The following is a 22,759-nucleotide window of genomic DNA, read 5'->3' on the forward strand; positions in this document are numbered from 1 at the left end:
ACTTGCTGGTGGGAGAAGGAACATACCATTTAAGGTTAGGAAACACCACTATGGGGAAAGGCGCCAAGATTAAGACGTAATAAACATTAAAGATACGATCGTTTTCCAAACATCATCATCATCATCAAGTCTTAACAAAGAACTGGAAAGTATAACCTTAGTTGGGAATTATAATATTACCGCCGTGGTGGCTTGGGGATGAGGCCACTACAAAACCCGGTGCCCTTCCACCTAGCGGTCTGAAAACTCGGGAGGGTTCATAGGAAAATAGGTACCAGCCCTTCGACTGAGGGGTTAAACAAGGAGGCCTAGCGACACACTAGCTACATATCTTACAAAAGAGGATTTTAACTATAACATTAAAAATAAGGTGACTAGAAATAAAAGTACACATAAAAAGGTAGGAGGAAAAGGCTAGGATCGATCTAGCACCTTGTGATAATTGTGGTCAAGTATATTTTAGACAGGACTACAAATCGTGCAAGGAGAGCAAGCCAGAATAAACAAAACATTCGCCACCATAACCAAGCCTCAGCGCTGGCCAAAAACGATGGGAATTACAACTTTTAAGATCAACTTAGAAAAGACAGATTTTTATATAATAACAAGAATATATCACCATGGTTTATCGTAGAAAACGCCCTCTTTAACTGTTGTGAATAAACGATGGATGGCAACGTAGGGAGAAATTTTGAGGACACGGTCAATTGCGAAATAATATAAAGGATTTTATGAACAATCAAAAACATGGACAGAAGGAGATAATCCAAAACACCTAAGAATGATTAAACATAAGACCGCAAAACAGGGCTGGTTCAAGCAAATCTCCTCGAGAGCTGCTGAAGATCAGCGGGCAGGTCATCACAGGGATTATATATATATATATATATATATATATATATATATATATATATATATATATATATATATATATATATATATATATATATATAATATATATATATATATATATATATGTATAACATATAATACATATATATATATATATATATATATATATATATGTATATAATATAATACATACATATATATATATATATATATATATATAGAGAGAGAGAGAGAGAGACGTGAGGAATGAGATGAGAGAGAGGAGAGAGAGACGAGAGAGAGAGAGAAGAGAAGAGAGAGAGAGCTCTATTAATCCAGTAAACAGCAATTTGGTGCGAAGAGGAAGGACAATTCTTTATTGCTTTCTAAGTACTTTGTTCAGCTGCTGACGTTTCAAGACGATTAGTCTCATTTTCAAAGCAACATAATAAAAGAAAGAGACATTAAAAAACAGACTCGGAATAAAAAAAAAAAAAAGAGAATAATAAGTTGTTTACATACAACATACGTAGATTATAAGTACAGTAAAAAGGAAGAGAGTTTACCAAACGGCGCTGAGGGCACAGACCGAGTGACAGTTTGGGAAAAGGTTCAGCTTCGACTGAAACTCACGAGAGGTTTAGAGGCGTTGATGTGGTCTGGGTATTTAGTTGGGGGACGAGTGTTTAATAAAAAGCGATTCTAAAATTGCTAGTTGTTGATCGTTTAGGAGTTCGGCCTATGATTTTAAAATCTTTGTAATTAACATCGAATTTACATTTCTTTGCATGTTTACGTATGCAAGAGAATTCTTGGTTTGATAATTTAACACCCGTTCTATAACTCACGCCCCGATGAGAATCCAATCTCACTTTTAACAACCTGCGGGTGGATCCGACATATTTCCCCAGGTTATAGCTGGGGCATTTAAATAGGTAAATGACTCCCGGGGTCATCAGAGGGTGAAGAGTCTCTGTATTTGAATAAAAAAAAATTAAATTAAAAAAAAACTATTATCTGCCGTAATTCTCTATAGAAATTTTTATCATGAATTATTTAAACGAGCGTCATTTTGACCTCGTAAGATATATATAATATTATATATATATATATATATAAGGATAGTTCCCTTCAATAGCCGATGCATGTTCACCTATATGAATAAACCTATCCACGTCAAACCTTGGTATCTGCGGAAAATTACTAGTGAATTTGATTACTTGCTAAAATTACACAAATAGATACATCGAGAGATAATAATGTAGTATTATATATGTAGATATATAATATAGATATATATAGAAAATAAATATATTACACTAATATATACGTTTATATTAAATAATATATATATATAAATATATATATATATATAATATAAATTATATTATAAATTATATAAAAGTATTATATTACCATAATAATACAAAATATCTTCATTCGGCGAAACAAATTAAAAAACATACCATGTTATGAACATTAGCGGTGAAATTTATGAGACTATCATAAATAAGAAATACCTGGTTAAACAATAACTTATTGTTAAGTTAGGATCAAGGAATCACATGACAGCAAAACTAGAATGAAAAATAGAAAGCTAAAATTCAAAGAAAAATTTTACATATTACTTTCACAAGCACGAATACCGATGTTGGTTCCTGAGCAAAAAACTAACTATACCAGACACGTGATATTCATGGTATTAAGTAAAATCAATAGCTGACTGACTGGCTGATTTAATGGCTACTGAACCATCTAGGCTTGTGACACGAAACTTCTATCAAAAAGTAAGCCATCATCGAATCCTCCCTTCGATGAAACGGGATAAAAAAAAGTATTTAAATCCATATTTGTAAGTTCGCAAAGCGATAATGACCACGCAGTGACATTTGAAAAAGATGAATTAAGCCTCAGTCAGTAGAGCTACACCGATATTCAAATGAAAATGAAGCAGAAATGAACGTTAACAAAACGCTAAAACGTCTTCGAAAAGAAGAAAGTGACACGGGTAATTAATCTAGTGTCTAGATGACGTAAATGTCAAATTGGAAACAGAAATTATCAGCACAATTTTAAATCGTCGAAAATTTTGGTTAAATATGAACATACTCAACTATGAATTTGTTACGTGTTCTTTTTATTTTTTTTATTTTTAGTTACTTTTTTCATACTCAAGATACCCTCGACATGTGAACCCTAGACTATGAGCCCAAAAATACCCGAACCTTATGATATACCTAACACAATACACAAACAAAAAACACCTTTTATTAATAATTATAATGAGACGATTTTAAGAACATGCCATGCACAGTATACATCATAAATACTCAAAATACTACAGAATATTAACATACAAGAATACAATAAATCAAAATATAAACATACATTGCACACCTCAAACACAGTTCTATCTACAAAATACATAAATTGGGAAAAAGCAAATCCGAAGGCCAAAGCACAAACACAGATTCAAGAGTGCATTGTGCGCATGTGTGCACGAGTATAAACATTTCCCGACGATAAATATGGAAAAAAGTGAGCTTCTTCTTTCTTCCAATCACGGGAAGGTACAACAACGAGAAGTAAATGCAAATTAGTTAGACGCTTACCTGCCAATACAGAGATGCTGCGTCATGAAGACTATAAATGGAAATATGATCACTTGAATTGTTATGAAAGTGAAACGCGAACATGTAATCACTTCAAACGATAGATGATTATTGGTAATATTAATTACATACCGAAATAAATTCTCCCAAACTCCATTAGGTATTTGAATTTATCAGCCACAAGGTCTTCCTTACCTTTTCTAGGGCGAATCTGAAAATAGAAAAAAAAGAATGTCAATATAATGTAATAAAATTTCTTATGGAACAAATTTTCTAAAAATTAAGTTTCAATATACCATTCGCCTTCAAACGGGGAAAGCGTTAGAAAGTAAGTTGCGTCACTCCAGGTACCGAAACCTAGGACATGAATAAAACAAATTAGACATTTGTTGAGAAAATTATTTAATACAGAATGCAATAAAGATGATTTCACTTCTTTGCAAGTTCCAATCATATGATCCTCAAACTATTGATCATCCGACTAAGTAAGGTTAAAGCTTATCCTAGTTTAACCAGACCACCAAGCTGATTAACAACTCTCCTAAGGCTGGCCAGAAGGATTAGACATTTATACGTGGCTAGGAACCAATTGGATACATAGCAACGGGACCTACAGCTTATTATGGGATCCGAACCACAATACATCGAGAAATTAATTTCTAATCACCAGAAATAAATTCCTCTGGTTCCTTGTTGGCAGAGCGGGGAAGCGAACTCGGACTACCTAATCGGTGGGCGAACACGTAACCTACTCGAACACCGAGGAACTAAGTATGGTGATAAATGAACAAAATTGTTGCCGTAAATATTTTTTATAATGAAATGCTTTTTTCCTGACTGTCCTCTGGCATTACGGACAATAACACAAAACTAGCCTGGTATGAGAGAGAGAGAGAGAGAGAGAGAGAGAGAGAGAGAGAGAGAGAGAGTGTGTGTGTGTGTGTGTCACATGTACACACTTAACTTTTTGTACTCACAAATTTTAAGCCACACATAACCCCCATTAATATCTAATTCACAATACTATGGAAATAACCTGCATTCGACCAAGATTAGAACCTTGAAATAGAACATAGGTGTGAATCCTGCCCAGAGCAGGAGACTTATCGTATATATATTCCCCTTCAAGTGGCAAGATATTCTCAAAGTAGAGAGGATTAATGGGTTATTTTTGTCTAACCATTCATAAGAGAGAGAGAGAGAGAGAGAGAGAGAGAGAGATTCATTTGCACCGTATTGTTGAACTAAGGTTGTCATGAGCAACAATTCCCAACAAAACCGCCAACTCCGTTTCCACTGTTCTTTTAGGCTACAATATTAAAAGTTTATGTAAGGTCTCTGCTCTTAATAATGAATACAAGGGACGTAAAACTTCTAACTAAAAGGTAAATGATGATAAACTATGATACAAATAGAAAAGACAATAAACTCCGAAACAGTACATTATCGATCTAGCGAACGTTCTTGATCTATAGCGAACGATGGGACAAGTTAGACTAAGTCATTCCGCAGCAGTCTTGAAATAACCTCAGTTCAAGCCCACGCATTTTGGCCCTCTGATTCCTTCCGTTCGGTTCCACAACTAAGGGGGGGATAACTATATCTTTTTTTTTTAAGGTAAGTGCATTTTCCTTCGATGTGTAATATTGCCATCGCCTTGAAAATAAACAGTTAAAACTAGGTTAAGGTGACGTTTTATAATTCGAGTGCTTTCGTGACTGACTACCTCCGTGCGGCGAAGAGATTTGCTTGAACAAGTGTTAATATGGTGTCGACGTCGTGTTTCGTGCGTAGCTGAATACCTACTGTGTGTGTTGATGTACGAGTGAATTGACTACTTCCTACAGCCGTATAAGATTGTGCTTAGTGTCTGATTACAAACGCTAAAGTGGGTTACGAAATTTTATTATATATATAACTGTATAAATGCATACAAACACATACACGATATGGATTAGGCTCTCTTTCACTCTCTCTCTCTCTCTCTCTCTCTCTCTTCTCTCTCTCTATATAATATATTCAGCTATAATACGCGTTATATATAACTATATATATATATATATATTAACTTAATGACTGCTTCTCTATTATATATATATATGCTATTATACTATATATAAAATATATATTACATATATATATTATATATATAATATCACTAATAAGTAATTATATATAGTATACTATATATATATATTAATTAAATACATATACAATTAAATATATATCTATAATATATAATATATATATATATATATATTATATATATATATATAATATAATATATATTAATATAATATATTATATATATTAACTATAATATAATATATATATAATATATATATAAATATATATATAATATATATAATATATATTATATATAATATATTATACATAATATATTATAATTGCTTAAAAAATCACAAGTAAGATGCACGTGACTTCAAAAATAAGCGAATACCACGGGAAAATTGATAGTTCAGAAATCCAAGCACTTTTCCGTCTTTATTCAAACATCGTTCAGTAGCCTTCCTTGACGATGTCTGAATAAAAGACCGAAAGCGCTTGGGATTTTACTGAACTATTCATTATTCCCAGTGTATTCGCTTTATATATTATATTACTATATATATATAATTATATAATATAATTATATAATAATTATTATATTAATATATTATATATATTATACACACAAAGTTAAACAGGCCGACGAAGGGAAAAATTGAAATACTGGAGATTCTAAGAACTTTCGTCTATTACCAGACATGGTCACAGCAACTGGTAATAAGAACAAAGTAATTAGCATCTCCAGTGTTTCAGTTTTCCTTCGTGGCTGTAACTTGTTTGTATACTCATCACATTTTTCGTTCTTCGTCTTCGTGATTTAAAAAAAAAAAAAAAAAAAAAAATATATATATATATATTAAATATATATAATATATATATATATATATATATATTTATATATATATATATATATACACACACACATATATATTATATATATATATTATATATATATTATATATAATAATAATATATATTATATAATATATAGATATATATATATATAAATATAATAAATATTAGTAATGTATAAACCATGGATAACAACTCTAGCTTTCGAACGGACAAAAGATAATCTCTCTCTACATTCTACGTTATATGTTCTTTTACAATATGTTATGCGAAATTCTGAACACACATTTTAAACATCCTACAACTCTAAGCTATCTAGGAATCTGAAAAATGTTGCACAATTCTATACATAATATTTTATACAGTCAAAGAGGGGATATATGCATTTTGAAAGTAGCAATATATAATAAATGTATATATATACATTATATATATTATATATATATATATATATATATATGTATGTATTATAATAATATTATATAATATATATATATATATATATATATATATATGTATATTATATATCTATATATTATATATATATTTATAATATATATTATTATATATATATGTATATTAATGTATATATATTATAATATATATATATATATTTATATATATATCTATATGTTTATGAAATATATAATTATATTTTATATATATATTATATATAACACATATATAAATACATAATATTATAATATTATATTATATATTATATATTATTATTATTATTATATATATATGTGATATATATATATATATATATATATATATATATATATGTATATAATGTATATATATATATATATATATATATGTATATATGTATATATATATATATATATATATATATAGATATATATATATACACATATATACATATATATAATATATATATATATATATACATATTATATATTGCTACTTTCAAAACGCATATATCCCCTCTTTGACTGTATAAAATATTATGTATAGAATTGTGCAACATTTTTCAGATTCCTAGATAGCTTAGAGTTGTAGGATGTTTAAAATGTATGTTCAGATTTTGCATAACATATTGTAAAAGAACATATAATGTAGAATGCAGAAAGAGAGAGATTATCTTTGTCCGTTCGAAGCTAGAGTTGTTTCCCTATTATGTCAACACCTTGCGATAAGAGACCCCGAAGTTTCTGCTTTGTTTTCCTAATCTGTCAACACGTTTGATTAGAGACCTCGAGGTCTTCCTTGTGTATTGGGAATTCTGTCATCACATCTGATAGGGACTTTTGCTTCGATCGAATACGTGTATTTGTTGAACAGACTGTTTCATACATGTATTTCGTTGCCGAATGCCACGTGCAGATTTCATAGTTTTTTTGTAAAGCTCCATCATAATGGAAGCTTCTAGAAAGAATCATTGCCTAAAACGTTTTGTGTCATCTCCACTGTCCAACTTTCGTAAGGAAGAGTTTTTTATTACATCTTAGAACCGCGTTCCGTTCAGACATCTCCCTCTCTCTCTCTTTCTCTGCCTCGCCATAACTGATATTAACGTAACGTAAAATAGTCACTCATAACGTGTAGATTTCAGATTTTATATTTCTTAGTTTATTTAGTATTATTTAGTGTTTTTGTGGAATCTGAACAAACATTGTGTGTAACGGCGCCTGGTTTTTGTGAGTGTGAAACAAGCTGCAGCAAAGAAAGAAAATTGGTATACCAAGAAGGTGAAGTATGTTATATTTTTATTAGTTGCAACTAATAACTTATAGTCAGTGGTTTGGTAAAAAACTAATAACTAATGGTTATGATGGTTTAGAGAACTAATAACTAATGGTTACGATGGTTTGAGAGAAACTATTTACATTTTTACACATTGCAAATTTTTGTTTTGTGTTTGTTTCATTTGAAGTGATTTTTATATTTTGTGCATTTATTCATTTTCTTATTGAAGTGTGTGTTTTTATTTTATATTCTGTGTGATTAATACTTTTTACAATTTTGGTATTTTCCACATTTTTCTGTGTTTTCATTTACATTCACAATTTAATTAACTTAGTTATTTTCATTACTTAATCGTTGCACATTTAATTGAATTTAACACTTGTGAATTAATTTGCATTTACTTAGAATTCTTTTCAAGTTTTATTGTTGTTTTGCACTTGTGAATAAATTTCCAAATTTCAATTATTGCCTAACACTTTTGAATTTTTATTGAATTAATTTTCTTGAAGTTTGTGATAAATTAATTTTGATTTAATTTTACTTAATTGATTCAAGAATTAATTGAACTTTACTTTGTTTTCAAGTAACAGTAATTTTCCCTGATTTTGTGAATTTCACTTATAATTTTGAGTTTAATAATAAATTTTTGTATTTAAAATTTTTATAAGTATTTTAATTCTAACCAGTATATTTGCATTTAATTATGATTATATTGATGTTAGGTAGAAACATAGAGTGGTAATTGATCTATTTTCCTTCAATTAACTTGAAGTGACTTAGAACCAGGGAAGTACTTAGACTTTTGAAATCAGGGAAATACTTAGACTTTTAAAGTTGTTGATGGAGTGATGCCCTTTGATTAATTTAATTACTTACAAGATTACCTCACACCTGTTTTGATGAACTTAGTCGGATCTTCTGCAATACTGGTAAGTTGTTAAGGGATCACTGTTGCCTTTAGAGTATTCAATCGTTTAGTACCTGTGATGAGGGTTCAGGTGTCTGGCTGTTGTGAGGTAACAATTAATGAATGGTAAGTGTAGTAACCAGATACTTGGCACTTCGTCACAAGTCTGTTGGAAACGCTGCATAATCATGTGCTCTCCAATAATAACTCATTTACTTCAGTACCGTGAGTCCCAAGTTCATACCATCTGGAACTCGTATTAAAAAGAAAAGTCAAGTGGTGTTTGGTATATGATTAGCGCTGGCACCAGCAAAAGAAAAAAAATAAAGATCGCTCTCCATTGTTAGTTTCTTGACTTCCTTAACTATTTTTTTGGTAATTAAGTCCTATTGTTATTACTAGCAAACATATGTATGCAGATATTATGTATGATAAATTCGTAAAGTAACTAAGTCTACGGGAACAACCAGCCCCGTTTCACGGGTAGAACCAGCTCCGTTTCAGGGAATTCCTTCTCACCCCCACCTCCTTCGGAGAAGGGGGAGGTAGGATGAAACACCATTATAAACCATCTTATGGATGCCCACTATACCCTGCCAAGTTTCTGCCCATCGAACCAGCCGTTTGGCTGTGACTGAATGACAGATGGACGGACAGACATAACGCCCATTATAGTAAGACGAGTAGTATTTGCTATTATTGCTACGCAACTAGTCAAGGAAAAACAAGGAACTATCGGTGGTTGGAGCGAGGTTTCGTCTTTGTCTACGCCATTGAAAGTGTAACCTGAAGTCATTGGTGCGAAAGGTGGTGGTCACTTTGGTCGTGGTAAAGAATACACCCCTAAGTACAGAGGTCTCCAAACTTTTTAGTACGAAGGAAACATTAGATATCCTGCACATCTTTGCAGGTCACAGGAAAAAAAATAAGTGTCAGTTTAATTATCTCACACTAAAGTAAAACAAATGGGAGATATTCCAAACAAAATTTTTTGGCATTGATCAAGGAAAATAATTCCAAGGACAATACCGGCACCGAGAGGATGGAAGACGACTGACTGGCGACTGCAAACACACTTCAGCTTCAAGTCTCCAAGCGACTGGCTGCGAGTAGTACTAGTACTACAACTGGGATTGATACGGCTTTTGAATATTAGCTGCGGGCCAGACATGGCCTCAGGGCTACCATTTGGGAAGCCCTGCCTTACCAGAATAGCGATGTAAACAAGTAGTTTCAATGTCTTACAGGGATATATAATAAAATCACCCTAGTACTTACTTAAATCCCTCATAATTTAACTGCCATTACTCAGTCTCGCAACTTGGATGGACTCATCTCGAAGGGTTAATATATTAACTTTTAACGAAGATAAGGAATTTTGCCCCGAGGTAAAATGCTGCCGGTTACAACTATCTAAAACTATTTGGTAACATATTTCATGTGTGCGCGCGCGCCTCAATTTTAAATTTAAAAAATGCCCGTTCTTTCGAAACTGAGGACCTGAAGTTGTTCACTTAGGTGCTCAAATGCCTATTTCTGCCTTAATGCTATGATTTAATGAGTGAAGATCCTGCACTGTGGATGAACGTGATGATACTCGTTTCACTGTCTAAATGCTCGATGTATGCTCAAGTGAGTTTTATATTTTTCCGTGCAAACTACTTTTCCCAACCCAACTTTTCACTCTTACGAGGCAAGTCAATTGGCCAATCTTTCCTTCATGATAAGTCTATTTCATTTCCTTTCTTTCTAACTGTATCGTCCTCTTTATTGTACAGGAAGATCACTTCCGAAGAAGATTCAACCCAAGAAGTCAGCAACAGGGACGCACGCGTCGCTTTTCCACTGGCTCGGGAAAATGAAGGCAAGTCTAGTTTTTGCTTATCTATGAAATATTGAAATTAGTGGAGTTATATTTTTCTCAAACATGTACGGTTTCATGCATTTGCCATTGATAATTTTTCCATTACTCTCTTAACGTTTCCAATTTACATATAGATCATAACGAACATGTTTTCAAGTTTTTCTTGACTCAAGTTTTTCTTGACTCCCACGAAGAACTTATTTCTTAACCTCCTCCAACCCCACTTATACTTCACTTGTTCCAGGTCCTAGGGCTACTCATTCACCTTACATAGACCTACAGTAACCTCATATCTGCTAATGGAGTGGGTAACTCCAAAATATAATAAGAAAAAGTGCAAACGGTGATACAAATATGAAATTCGCCATAACAATCATTCTTCTTAAAAGATGGCCGGCAGGTTTTCAAAATGGCTTCCTGTGAATGTTATGAATACTGAGATTGAATTGCATAGTCACACTGGAACTCCTCAATCACTCAGTTCAAGTTAAAATATTGAAAGCCAGCCTTTAAGTACTGAAATATGTATTTTATTGCCTGTAAACATCCAAGATAGGTGTCCCTATATCCAAAATGGTCACCATGCCAAAGTTTTGTACTTAAATTCATAAAGGAGGTAAATGGTCAGGTAATACATAGATTTAGGGAAAATTCAGTTTGAGCAATTTATTTGTGAATGTTAGAAACGCATTAACCCCTTCTTAACTCACTTTCATGTGTCAGTGTGGAAGAACTGAGCCAAAGAAGCCAGTGCTAGAGTCTTCTGGCAGGTGTACAGATCACACGGGAATCAAATATCATTGGTTGAATGATCGGGCTAAGCGTAGGATTATAACATATCTCAACCTAGTTGTATAATATATCTCAATGCGTATAAATGTTTAGACATCCCCCTCACCCTATAGAACAAGAACAATGACAGCACAATCTTGGAAATCCAAGTCTTTCCTCAATGGAGAGACTAGTTGATTCATCCGATGCTGCCTGTTACCCTTGCTACAAACTTTAATGAATCTTACAACTTGAATGCAATGTCTATACCATTTGATCCCAAAAGGCTTGACATAGGTGACTGAATCCATTAGACTTTTGAAAAGCACAAAGCTAAATATCAAAACCACATAAATGGAGTGGAAAAGGGAGTTATTGTGCAGGACAAGAGACGACGATGCCCCATATGCAAAATTCACATTTAGTATCTTTTTGAAAGGCGGGTGAAGAAGATGCAGAGGAATCTAGGACTGAGAAAGAATGAATTTGCTTTATTTGTGACCAACCATTTGTAATTCAAAGATTTACAAATGGCCATGGCATTGCCTGTGCATGAAAAGCTGCTACAATGTGCCACCAACTTGCTGGATGAGAAATTTTTGATCAAGTTTAATGCTGAAGATATTGATTCCCAGGACCATATTTAGCTCGCATTTTATCTGACTGGCATGCATGACAGCCCATGCTTTTGCTGAGCTTGAAAGGTACATACAGAAAAGCAACTGGTTACAGATTGCCGCTGCTACTTCATGATGGTAGAACTTTATGATCAGTACAAGAAAGACTGGACCAGCTGAATGCAGATGTTTCCTGTGCACCGAATACAGTTGAAAAAAAAAAAAGATAACCAATGGCATGCGACTAAATGATAAACTAATCAGTGCCAAAGCAGCCAAGATATTGATGAAGCAGATGCTTTAACATGAGACATAATTCGATGGAACCTTAACAGCAGACACTAAAAGAGAATCTGTGACACCAAATTTTCTAGAATTTGTAAGTGTGCTGCAAAATGTGGGGATAGAAATGCAAAACTTAAATATGGATCATTATATACTTACAGACCTTTAGCACAACTTTTATAATAAAAAGGCCGGAAGACTTCCGCATATTCAATAGTTACTGGACATTCCAAGTCAAGAGAACTCGTTTCCAGTATACGTTAGTCTCCTGGTCTTTGCAAAAAACAGAAAGCACCACATAACTGATAAACTTCATCAACATGGAATCAGCATTAGCTATGGTAGGGTTCTGGAAATGACAAAAGGGTTAGGAGAAGCAGTTGTAGCAAGGGCTGTGAAGGAAGTACTAGTTTGTCCCACTACATTAAGAAAAGGTGCTCTTGACCATTTGGACCATTATCCAAGTGCAGCGCCTCAGCGGCGTGATTGGTATGGTCTTAGCGTCCCACCTCGGTGGTCGTGGGTTCGATTCTCGGCCATTCCATTTAGGAGTGAGAGATATGTATTTCTGGTGATAGAAATTCACTCTCGACGTGGTTCGGAAGTCACGTAAAGTCGTTGGTCCCGTTGCTGGCATATTTTTGTTTCAGCATCCAAGCAATGATAACAAGGGTGTGGTCAGAGACTTGGCCCAAATCATTCAAAGTGGGAAAAAGTAAAAAACAGTACTTTCTCTCCCTGAATATTACACAAATGTACCCCCTATTCACTTTCAACATGGACAACCCCTCCCTCATCCAGTGGAAGTATAGGACACCAATAAGTTGTGCTATCTAAACATATTTCTCTTAAGTACAAATAGCTTGAGTAAGTCAGTCTCTGAGACAAGAGTGAATACGCTGTGCCCTTATCTTGGGAAGCACATCATGCACCTCATAAGCGACAGGTGCCCTTTGAAGTAAGCTTGTCATCAATGTTGCTTTATTTCAAAAGTCACTGCTTTAAGTTGCAATGATCAAAAATGCCATGGATATTGCAAGAGCAATCACAGTTTCTCAATCCTGGCCAAACCCCAGTTCTAACAGTTGATCTCCCACTATCTGCTATTGCCAAGCAGATCCAATGGAATGGCCTTTGCAGTTTAATTATATGGTTAGCATGTGTGGAGGGCTGCATTTAGAAATGTAAACATTCAAAATTATTGGTGATTTCCTGAGAGAGTGGTTGGGCTAGTGCTCTTTCAGAAGCAGAAATGGCTACTTCTGAAACAGCAGATTCGTTCCTCTTTGTTTAACAGGTGGAGAGGACAAGTCTAGCCCATCAGATGACAGCCTGCAGTTTACATTAGCTGTACAAAGCTACCTATATGGCATATATCCAGGAAGCAGAAGAAGAAAGTAAGCAAAGTTCTAAAAGCAGGATCTGAAAATGGGTTAGTGTTCACAATTCTACTTTTGCTATCGTGTGCTTCAGCTAGAACTTTTAGTTTTCATTTCCACCAAGTCATAATAGGATTAATTTCAACTCGTATAAAAATAGGCTGCAGAAACTCATTCCTTTCTTTGCTCTTGACCATGTAAGTACATCATCTTGCCAAGTGGTTTTCAATTCATTTGAAAGAAATGGAAGCTCGCCAAAACAGCTCATTTCACTGTTCATGAAACCACTCAATTTTTTCCTCAATGGCTGTAAATCCAAGCACATGATCAGAACAATGGTCAAGTGAAAGATGGTGGAGCCACTGGCCTATCTGAAGAGACAGATGCTCTCAGAAGGCGGACAGAAGTAACCCGCCTAACTGATAAGTTTGAGACGGGAAGTGATGCTGATCCAAAATCTGAGGGTAATCATCATCATGAAACCAAGTGTGCAGAAAATGTTTTTTTGAAATGGTTGAGAATTTAAGATAGGTAATCAAAGAAATGGACAACCCAGTGAATCCTTGAGATCTATGAGGAGCTTTGGAAAGGCACAATTCACATACTACTCAACACATCAAACAGAGTTTGTGAACAAGTACACCAGAATAAAAGTCACAAGATGTCTGCTTTAGAGCCCAAGTGCATACACCCACTGCCAATCACAAAGGAAGAGCGTAATCTGTTCTCACACCTCTTTATCTCATGCAAGAACAGACAATATGACTTAAATGTATTCTTTCATCGTGAAAATCAAAATTCCCCCTAATCACTGGAACAGAATGGGCAGATGCGTCAGGACACAAAGTCACAGCTGCTGCCCTTACTAGAACAGCCAGTGCCAGTTATATATGACAAAGAACTTGCTGCTGATGTTATCATAATGGATGGTGCAGCACTTGTAAATGCTCTGAGACCAACAAAGGGATCTACATTTGGGTTTTATGCAAAAGATGAATCTTTCTCTAAGGTACAGAACATAGAAATACAAACAAGCACACAATGTATTTAATGTATACTGGGCAGACAGTAGGAAAACACAAACAAGAGGAAAAACAGAGGCACAGGAGTTCGCTGCAGAGTGATCAGCACGGCAAAATCTCCTGGCAACTGAACCAAGCTTCCTCAGGAATTACCAGAACAAAGCTGACATAACTGACACAAGCAGATGATGCAACATGAATTTTTGTCACCAAAGGGGATGTTGCACTTTGCTGCAAAGCTGAGTAAGACACTGCAGACCTACAAGGCTGCACTCATGAAGAAGCAGATAATGCCTCTTTGCATGCTGCATATGTTGCAAAGCAGGAAGACATCTTAAATGCAATCATATGCGGTTCATACACTGAAGTTGTCGTCATTGTGGTATATAGCACGAAAAAAAACTGGCTTGGAAAAACTCTAGATTAAATTTGGAAGAGGAAAAGACATGAGGTAGTAGCCATGGGACCAAAAGCCTCAGCTTTTCATGGAGAGGGGAAGAAACTCAGCATGGAATAAATGGACTGTGTTTCAGCATATCATACTCGCCTTCACCTAACTAAATTCAACACCATCAGCTGTAGAAGATGGAAGACTTGCAAATCATTGAAGAGTTTGTGGAGGTAATGCAAGACAGAAGCAGTTCGTACAAAGAAGTGAATGAGGCCAGACTTGATCTCTTTGCAAGGAAGCAAGAACTTATTATTGCATTCCCATACAAGAGCTGCTCTTAGAGAGCAGTGTAACAGAGCTGTCTTTCAAGTAAGGCACACTTGGAGCCAGTCTTTAGTATGCAATTCAGCAATGCCTAGTCCAGGACACTGGTGATGGCAATTGATGGTGCCTGGCTTCCATACTGGACACATTTGCCAGCAGTAGCAGACTCTTGCCAAAAAACTGAACAGTATGACTGTGAGAAAGAATACCATGGCAAGAGCAAAAGCTACAAATCTGGACATAACTGCCCATTGGAAAACAGGTTTCAGTTGATCTTTAATGACATGAATACCAAAATATAAATCCACAATCATTATATGGACAGTATGCAATGTTTGGAGGCTTATGGTATGGAAATTTTTAAAATATAAAGCAAGTTTGCTACCATTTTTGAAGTATCAGCATCTTGGAAACTGCCATGTGTTGAGGTAGGCGGGGTTTGATTTTGTTTTAGGGGGATTATAAGTTCTCATGACAAAGCTGTTGTTTGCATCAACAGCTGCACTTGTTTTCCACCACCCCGTTCTACTAATCCAAGCAAGCAGGGTCCAAAAACGAATGGAAATCGACTGAAGTATATCAGATAGAACATGCATATACAAATAGGTGTACAAACAATACCCTAGACCAGAGGTTCCCAAACTTTTTCTGGCCATGCCCCACTTAATCACCTCTAAAACCCTGATGCCCCTGTGGTGACCTGTAATTCTTATATATTCACGTGGAGGAAGCCTAAAAGGCCATTAACATGGTTTAAACAGTTTAAACATTCTCGAATTGGCCACTTTATAAATCAAACTAATCTCCTGGTGGTGCGTACACGTTGGGAACCACTGCCCTAGACCTATGTTTGTTAAGACAGGAAAATCCTTCACCTGATTCCGCCAAGGGTAGCAACTCTGAGGACGTCAGTTTACCACAGGGTGAAAGAGTTAATTCGGTGGGGGCAACGAACAGATTCTGACCAATTTCACTCAAATACAGCATTTATTTATCTGAGCCCTCATACCACTCACAAGACATATAAATGCATCTTTCAACCTGAGAATGTTTGTCCCTTCTATAGATATCTAAACTTCTGAAGCAGAACTATAGCGGGACCAGTGACGCAGTTTAAGCACTTTCCGACAACGACCCAAGAAGACTGTTTAACAAAAGTTAACGACGTTAGAGATTTAGTCAGGATATTAATTAAAGAATGCCAGTAATACTAAGAAAGGCAAACTTAAAACATCATAGTCCTATGAGAACACTCTTGAATCCAGCATTAAATACTTGGAATAAAAATAATCGTTATAGCATCACCTGTTGAACTCAGAGCCTACGGAAAACTCTAAAATGCCGAAAAATATAAAAAACATCAATGGTCATATTTCTTACATATGATATACTATATATAACTCAATTATCTAATCACTAAATAGCAATAAACTTCACTGTGTATATATTGATTATTCATACTACTCGTGTTTGACTTCGATGAGACGGGATGTCTTAATTTCCATTAGTACGTACAAGCTTTCGGAGACAGCCTTATTCTGCATAGGTACCTCTTCAATCAGATTAATTCTTCGAAAGTCTGTACTTTGGAAATGAAAGAATCTGGAGTCTAAACCGTCCCAACTTCTTGATGCCTGACACGAGGAGTATGAATGTGTGTGTATAAGATCATTAAAACACGCATGTCCTCAGTCATTTGTCTCCTTTTTCACCCATCTCATCCAAAACTCTCATCGCAGGTTCAAGACCTCGCAGAAAAAAATGGAAAGACCACGAAGGCTATACAGGCAAACAGAGTCTTCGCAGTTCAAGAAAACGAGCAAGTTAACGGAAATGGGAAGAGGCGCTACGCTAAAATCTCGCTCGACCAAAAGCAAAGGGTATTTCTCCACGCCCTGGAGACCACAGAGCATCCTCCCAACGACTCTTACCTCCTGAAGGTAAAACCGCCTTTCAGAGGGTTCTCATCGTTTTACTAAGTGGCCCCTTGCGGTACCTAACCATGGACCTAATTGGTTATGAAATCTAAGATTATTATTTTAATATAATAATGACTTGTTCAAGTTCTCTCTCTCTCTCTCTCTCTCTCTCTCTCTCTCTCTCTCTCGTCTCTCTAGTCATCTCTTCATCTCTCTCTCTCTCTCTATCTCTCTCTCCTCTCTCTCTCTCACGCACTCACTTAATATATAGATGAATTCAATTCAGTCAGCCATCTCAGTGTATCTTAAAAAAATTTCCTGAACCCGAAACTACCAATCCTTGACCTTCGTCTTTAGTTAGTTTATCACAGTGAATTTCGTTAAAGACAGATAAAATATGGAAGGATGACTTCTAGATTGGGAATAGTAAAACAAAAAGTCAGTGGAATACTATCATATGAATACCAGACGCTGGGTAACTAAGCATGCTCATGCCCGAAAACATTGAGTTCATTGAAAACTATCATTATTATTATTATTATTATTATTATTATTATTATTTCCCAGCACAGCGACGTCATGAAACTTGTGGACATTTCTCATCGACTGGCGTTCATAGAACTGTCTTTTGAAGACCAAAAACTAGGCCGACTTCTCATAAGCCTCGCCCCAGACACGAATTTCGCCCGCCAGTTTTCCTTGCTTTGCACCGGCGAACTCGGTCCTTCTTACGCCCGAACGAACATCCTGAAGGTGATGTACCAGGGCGAGTGGACGGAGAGCGTCTTCTTCGGAGACTACGAGTCTAACGATGGCGAAGGAGGGAAAGCTCTAGTGGCGGGACCCAACTGGGCAACGGAGCACACGCATAAGATTTATAAGAGGCCGTGGAAGGCGGGCGTGGTCGGTGGCTGGGGTTGGGAGGAGGAGAGGGCGTGTCAGTTTGCCATCCACACCCGAAATTGCGACGGGTTCGAACTTCCTGGCTGTTTCGGCGTGGTCGAAGATGGCCTAGGTATCTTGACAGAGGCCTTGTCGCAGCAAAAGGATATAACAGAAGTCTGCATCAGCGACTGTGGGATCATCCTGTCCCAGTGATAAGTCAAATCGCACAAGTTTGCAGGTGATGCAAAGGGGCGCTGCTGACGTTTAGTCTCCACAGCTATTCGTTGTCTTAGATGTACTCTGAATAAATAAAAGTATAATCTGCGCAGGCACGTTTTGATCGCATTCCCATTTATAAATTAATGTTTTATATATTAAAATATATACTTGCTGAATGGGCGATTGGAATCGATTAAAAATAAAAGCAAGTATTCGTGAGAAAGTAACGACTGCTTAAGAGGCTAATGTAGAATAAAACTTCTTTCCGTAATGAATTAAGTAACTCGGTATAATCTGTTTACACTGAGTTAAGCGCGGGAATCTGGAAAAAATAATAAAACTACATATTTACCTATCTCTCACATAGGTGTAGGCGTGGGCTGGGCGGGTAGGGGGGGGGGAGGGTACGGGGAGTTGGGGGGGGGGGCGCTAGACTCCTAGCGATTCTGGTGTCTTCTTTCACGATAATAAGGTTAATTTACTGTCACTGAGTGTGAGATAGTTTACTGTCGTATAAGTGTGACATTTGATTTTTTTATTGCTTTTGGATAAATAAAAATATTAAAGCTCAACTTGTTGGTAAGCCTCTACCATTTGCCAGTAGTAGTCGAAAACTACCGAAGAAAAAAAAGCAATCATGGAGAAATTTCAATTCAATTTGTATTTTTTTCTCGTGCATTACTGTATCCTTATTCCTTACACAATCGTAAACTAGTAAAATCTTGGAAGTACTACATTTACCTTGAAGTCATGTAAACATCTAATGTTAACAGTGGCGTAGCTATAGTCTGTCTGTCAGGGTGGGTACCTAGGGGGCACAACTGAATATGGGGGGCACTAGGCCTGGGAGGAATAATAAGATTATTCCCCCAAGCACTAGGCGAGCGGAGCGAGTCTATACAGCTGGAGGGGTTCGGGGGGTCGCTGTAAGCCCCCCCCCCCCCCCCAAGAAAATTTTGAAATGTGACCAATTTCAGAGGCATTCTGAAACCATATGAGAAGGGTATTAGGACATATTCTGAAACCAACGGTATATTCAGGCATTATACAGGTATCTGTGATTCTGTTATATTGTTTCAAGTAAAACAGAGATGTACAGAAGTCAGGTACACTATAATTATACATAATCACAGAATAGGAATTACAGATATGAAACTGAGAAACATTAAGTGAGCTATGTAAAACACATTAATTCCTGTGCATATAGAAATTGTAAAACATAAGCATGGAAATACAAGAACAAAAAATAGACTTTTTATAAGAATATCACTATACTCTTGATCAAAAATTAAATGGACGAATGAAATTATTTATATTATATATTATATATATATATATATATATATATATATATATATATATATATATTGAAAGTAGCACAATTAGAAAAACATTATATGTTATACAGAAGCAGACTACTCTGACATGACTCATTTTAACAATATTCTCCTGTTCCTGTGATTTTCTGCAAGCCTATCTACAAATTCCTCTAAATCTAGTCTTTTAACTCGGATACTCTCAATTGATAGCACAACAAGATTACTTAAATCAGTCATTGCCCATTGTATTTCTGAGAGTAGTCTTAATTAATTTCAGATCAGAGAAGCTTCTCTCTGCTGAAGCAGGCGACACAGGTAACACTACAGAGATTTTGGCTAGTCTGCAGAGTTCATGAAATGCCTCCTCTTATGAATTAAGAATTTTCAGTATGTCTAACAATGATTTAGGGCTTTCGGTGTTACTTACGTCATTGTGGCATCTTTCTAACATGCGTTGTGCAAAGTATAGCTCATGTTTGAAATCTTCAGTGTTAGCATTATGGGCATGAATAAGTCCGCACATTTTCTCGAAAGATATGAACTCCGTACTGTGTTGGTTAAGTGACTGTAATGCTTTCATAAGCGTGCAGGTTTCATTACCGAACAGCTTTTTCATTTCTGATAACATATGGTCAACGATAGGGTAAAAAAGGTGAATTCGTAATGAATCCTTAACACTGAGGTGAAAGTGTACTTCCTGACTGTTTTCCAATAGAATCAACAACAACAAACTCCTGCAATTTTGTAGAAATTCTACGTTTCCTTGATGGTCAACACTCTGAAGTATGTTAAACTCCTCTGCACCTCAAAGAAGATGGATCTGAACGCATCTCTTCAAACTGAACTGTTACAGTTTCAATTAATTCTACAGCTTTTACTAAGTCAAGTTAGGTAACTGACTGTACCAAATTGAGCGTTTAGTATTTAGTATATCAGCCAGTCCTCTTGCCTAAACTGTTTTTACAAGAGTACCTAGGTAGCCTATCAGTCCAAATAGACCCCTTAAACTCACCTATCCCAGTGAATAAGTAATATTTACTGTAATTCACGTATGCCTATGGAACGAAATATAATTATAGCCTTGTGATCTGAGCATCGAACGGAACACGAATTATTCACTCGTCAGACGAACGCTATCCATAAAATGGTAAACATGATTACTGTTTTCTTACTACAACTGACTGCATGAAGTTTACTATGTCTAGAACACCATTAAAACAAAACAAAGAAAAAACATATTTTGTTAGTACTAGTATCCAGAGCTGAAACAACAGCTTTGTCCCTACTAATTAAATTATTACTTGTTCCCCTTGCCCTGGATAACTACTATTTAGCCTACTACCTGCTAAGAGATAGGTAGTGTTTTATCATGGTCTGAAGAACATTGCAGGCCTAGTGTTGAAATGATTCACTAACAATATCCCGCGTTGAAACCATCGATATAAGCCCTAGGCCTAATCATCAGCTAGGCCAAAGTTGAAGCAGATATGGACTACTATATACTTACAATTTTAAAGTCGGTAGGCTGTTCACTGGCATGAATCCGCATTTTTAACAAATGAGTCACTAAACATTAATATGAGCTCTGATTTATTAGCCAATATTCACCGGGTAAAAGAGTAGCAACAAATCAAGGGCTTTCGCTGGAATGAAGGACTCCACTATAGTACAGGTATTATTCAACCGACGTCCACGCAGTTGAAACCGCCACTGACTGACTTACTGTACAAACGGACTGATCTGGCGTTCCCTACAACTGTAAAATGAAAACAAACATTTAAAGAATACTTTTGTTGTCTAAAGAACAGTTTCATATGTATTTTCCTTTAGTCATGAGTATGTTTGTTAAACAAAAAGATAAAAACTATCTCGTGCCGGCTTTTGTCTCGGTCAGTCATCAGATCTTAAAAACTTGTCTGAGACTAGAGGGCTGCCAATTGGTATGAACTGAACCGAACTGAATATAGAATTTAGGCCGAAGGCCCAAGCACTGGGACCTATTAGGTCATTCAGCACTGAAACGGAAAATTAAAGTAAATGGTGTGAAAGGTGTATAACAGGAGGAAAACTTCGTATAGTTGCACTATCAGTTAATTGTTAGGAGTGTGGAAAGTAGATGGAATAAAGAGAATATGAGAGGCGGTGTAGGGATGAAGTAGGTTCCGAGGGCAGCTTCAAAGAACCTTAAGTAATGACTACAGTACACCGCACGAGGTGCACTGACGGCACTACCCCCACCGGGGCAAATTGGTGTTGATCATCCAAGGTCCAATTATCAACCTTACTAAACTGCAGCTCTCTAGCCTCGGTGGTTTTTGTTTCAATTACAATCTCTACTTCCGAAAGCGTTATAGATACCAACATAGGCCACCACCGTACCGTTGCTGAATTTCATGGGCCGAGCCTGTGTTTTATGGCCACCACTGGTCAAAAAACTCTTATTGTTTCTTCGGGGATTTTTTTACTTGTTTTTCTTGATCCCTGTTAAACCCTCAGTCATTTATTTCTCACTTTCTTTTCATTTCTCCTTTAATTTTATCTCTTGTCTTCCTTTCTCCCTTGAGTTTACGTCTGCTGGCTGTTCTTTTGAATGGATTGGATTTGATTCATGAAATTTAGGCTGTCAAGCCAAGCACTATGCAACGTCAGCTTCAGCTACTCGGTGGTTAACACAGTTGAAACTGGGATTGTATTGGTTGGATGGCAAAGTAAACGAGATGGAGTACATGGGTCTACAGGTAGAACCGAGAAAACTCCATAGTTGCACTAAGAAGCAATA

The 22,759-nt window shown here is 35.8% G+C and overlaps 2 protein-coding genes across 2 annotated transcripts in view; one reads left to right on the forward strand and one right to left on the reverse strand.

Moving 5' to 3' along the window:
* The window catches only part of LOC135200282 (antifreeze protein Maxi-like), a 300,869-nt gene extending 279,154 nt beyond the window's left edge, over window positions 1-21,715 (reverse strand). The window contains exons 1-2 of the mRNA XM_064228771.1: window positions 21,488-21,715; window positions 3,639-3,654 (exon numbers count right to left, since the gene is read on the reverse strand). Coding sequence (XP_064084841.1) covers window positions 3,639-3,654; window positions 21,488-21,529 — 58 coding nt within the window. The 5' untranslated portion in view covers window positions 21,530-21,715. The remainder of the gene's footprint in view (window positions 1-3,638; window positions 3,655-21,487) is intronic.
* LOC135199839 (uncharacterized) lies at window positions 7,978-18,785 on the forward strand. Its single transcript, XM_064227978.1, has 4 exons — window positions 7,978-8,080; window positions 10,764-10,849; window positions 17,378-17,578; window positions 18,125-18,785. Exons 2-4 carry the CDS (start codon window positions 10,844-10,846, stop codon window positions 18,653-18,655), a joined length of 738 nt encoding a protein of 245 aa, XP_064084048.1. The 5' UTR covers window positions 7,978-8,080; window positions 10,764-10,843; the 3' UTR covers window positions 18,656-18,785.
* Window positions 21,716-22,759: the final 1,044 nt, after the last annotated feature.

The sequence above is a fragment of the Macrobrachium nipponense genome, chromosome 26 (assembly GCF_015104395.2).
Source record: "Macrobrachium nipponense isolate FS-2020 chromosome 26, ASM1510439v2, whole genome shotgun sequence".
In the NCBI taxonomy this organism is placed as follows: domain Eukaryota; kingdom Metazoa; phylum Arthropoda; class Malacostraca; order Decapoda; family Palaemonidae; genus Macrobrachium; species Macrobrachium nipponense.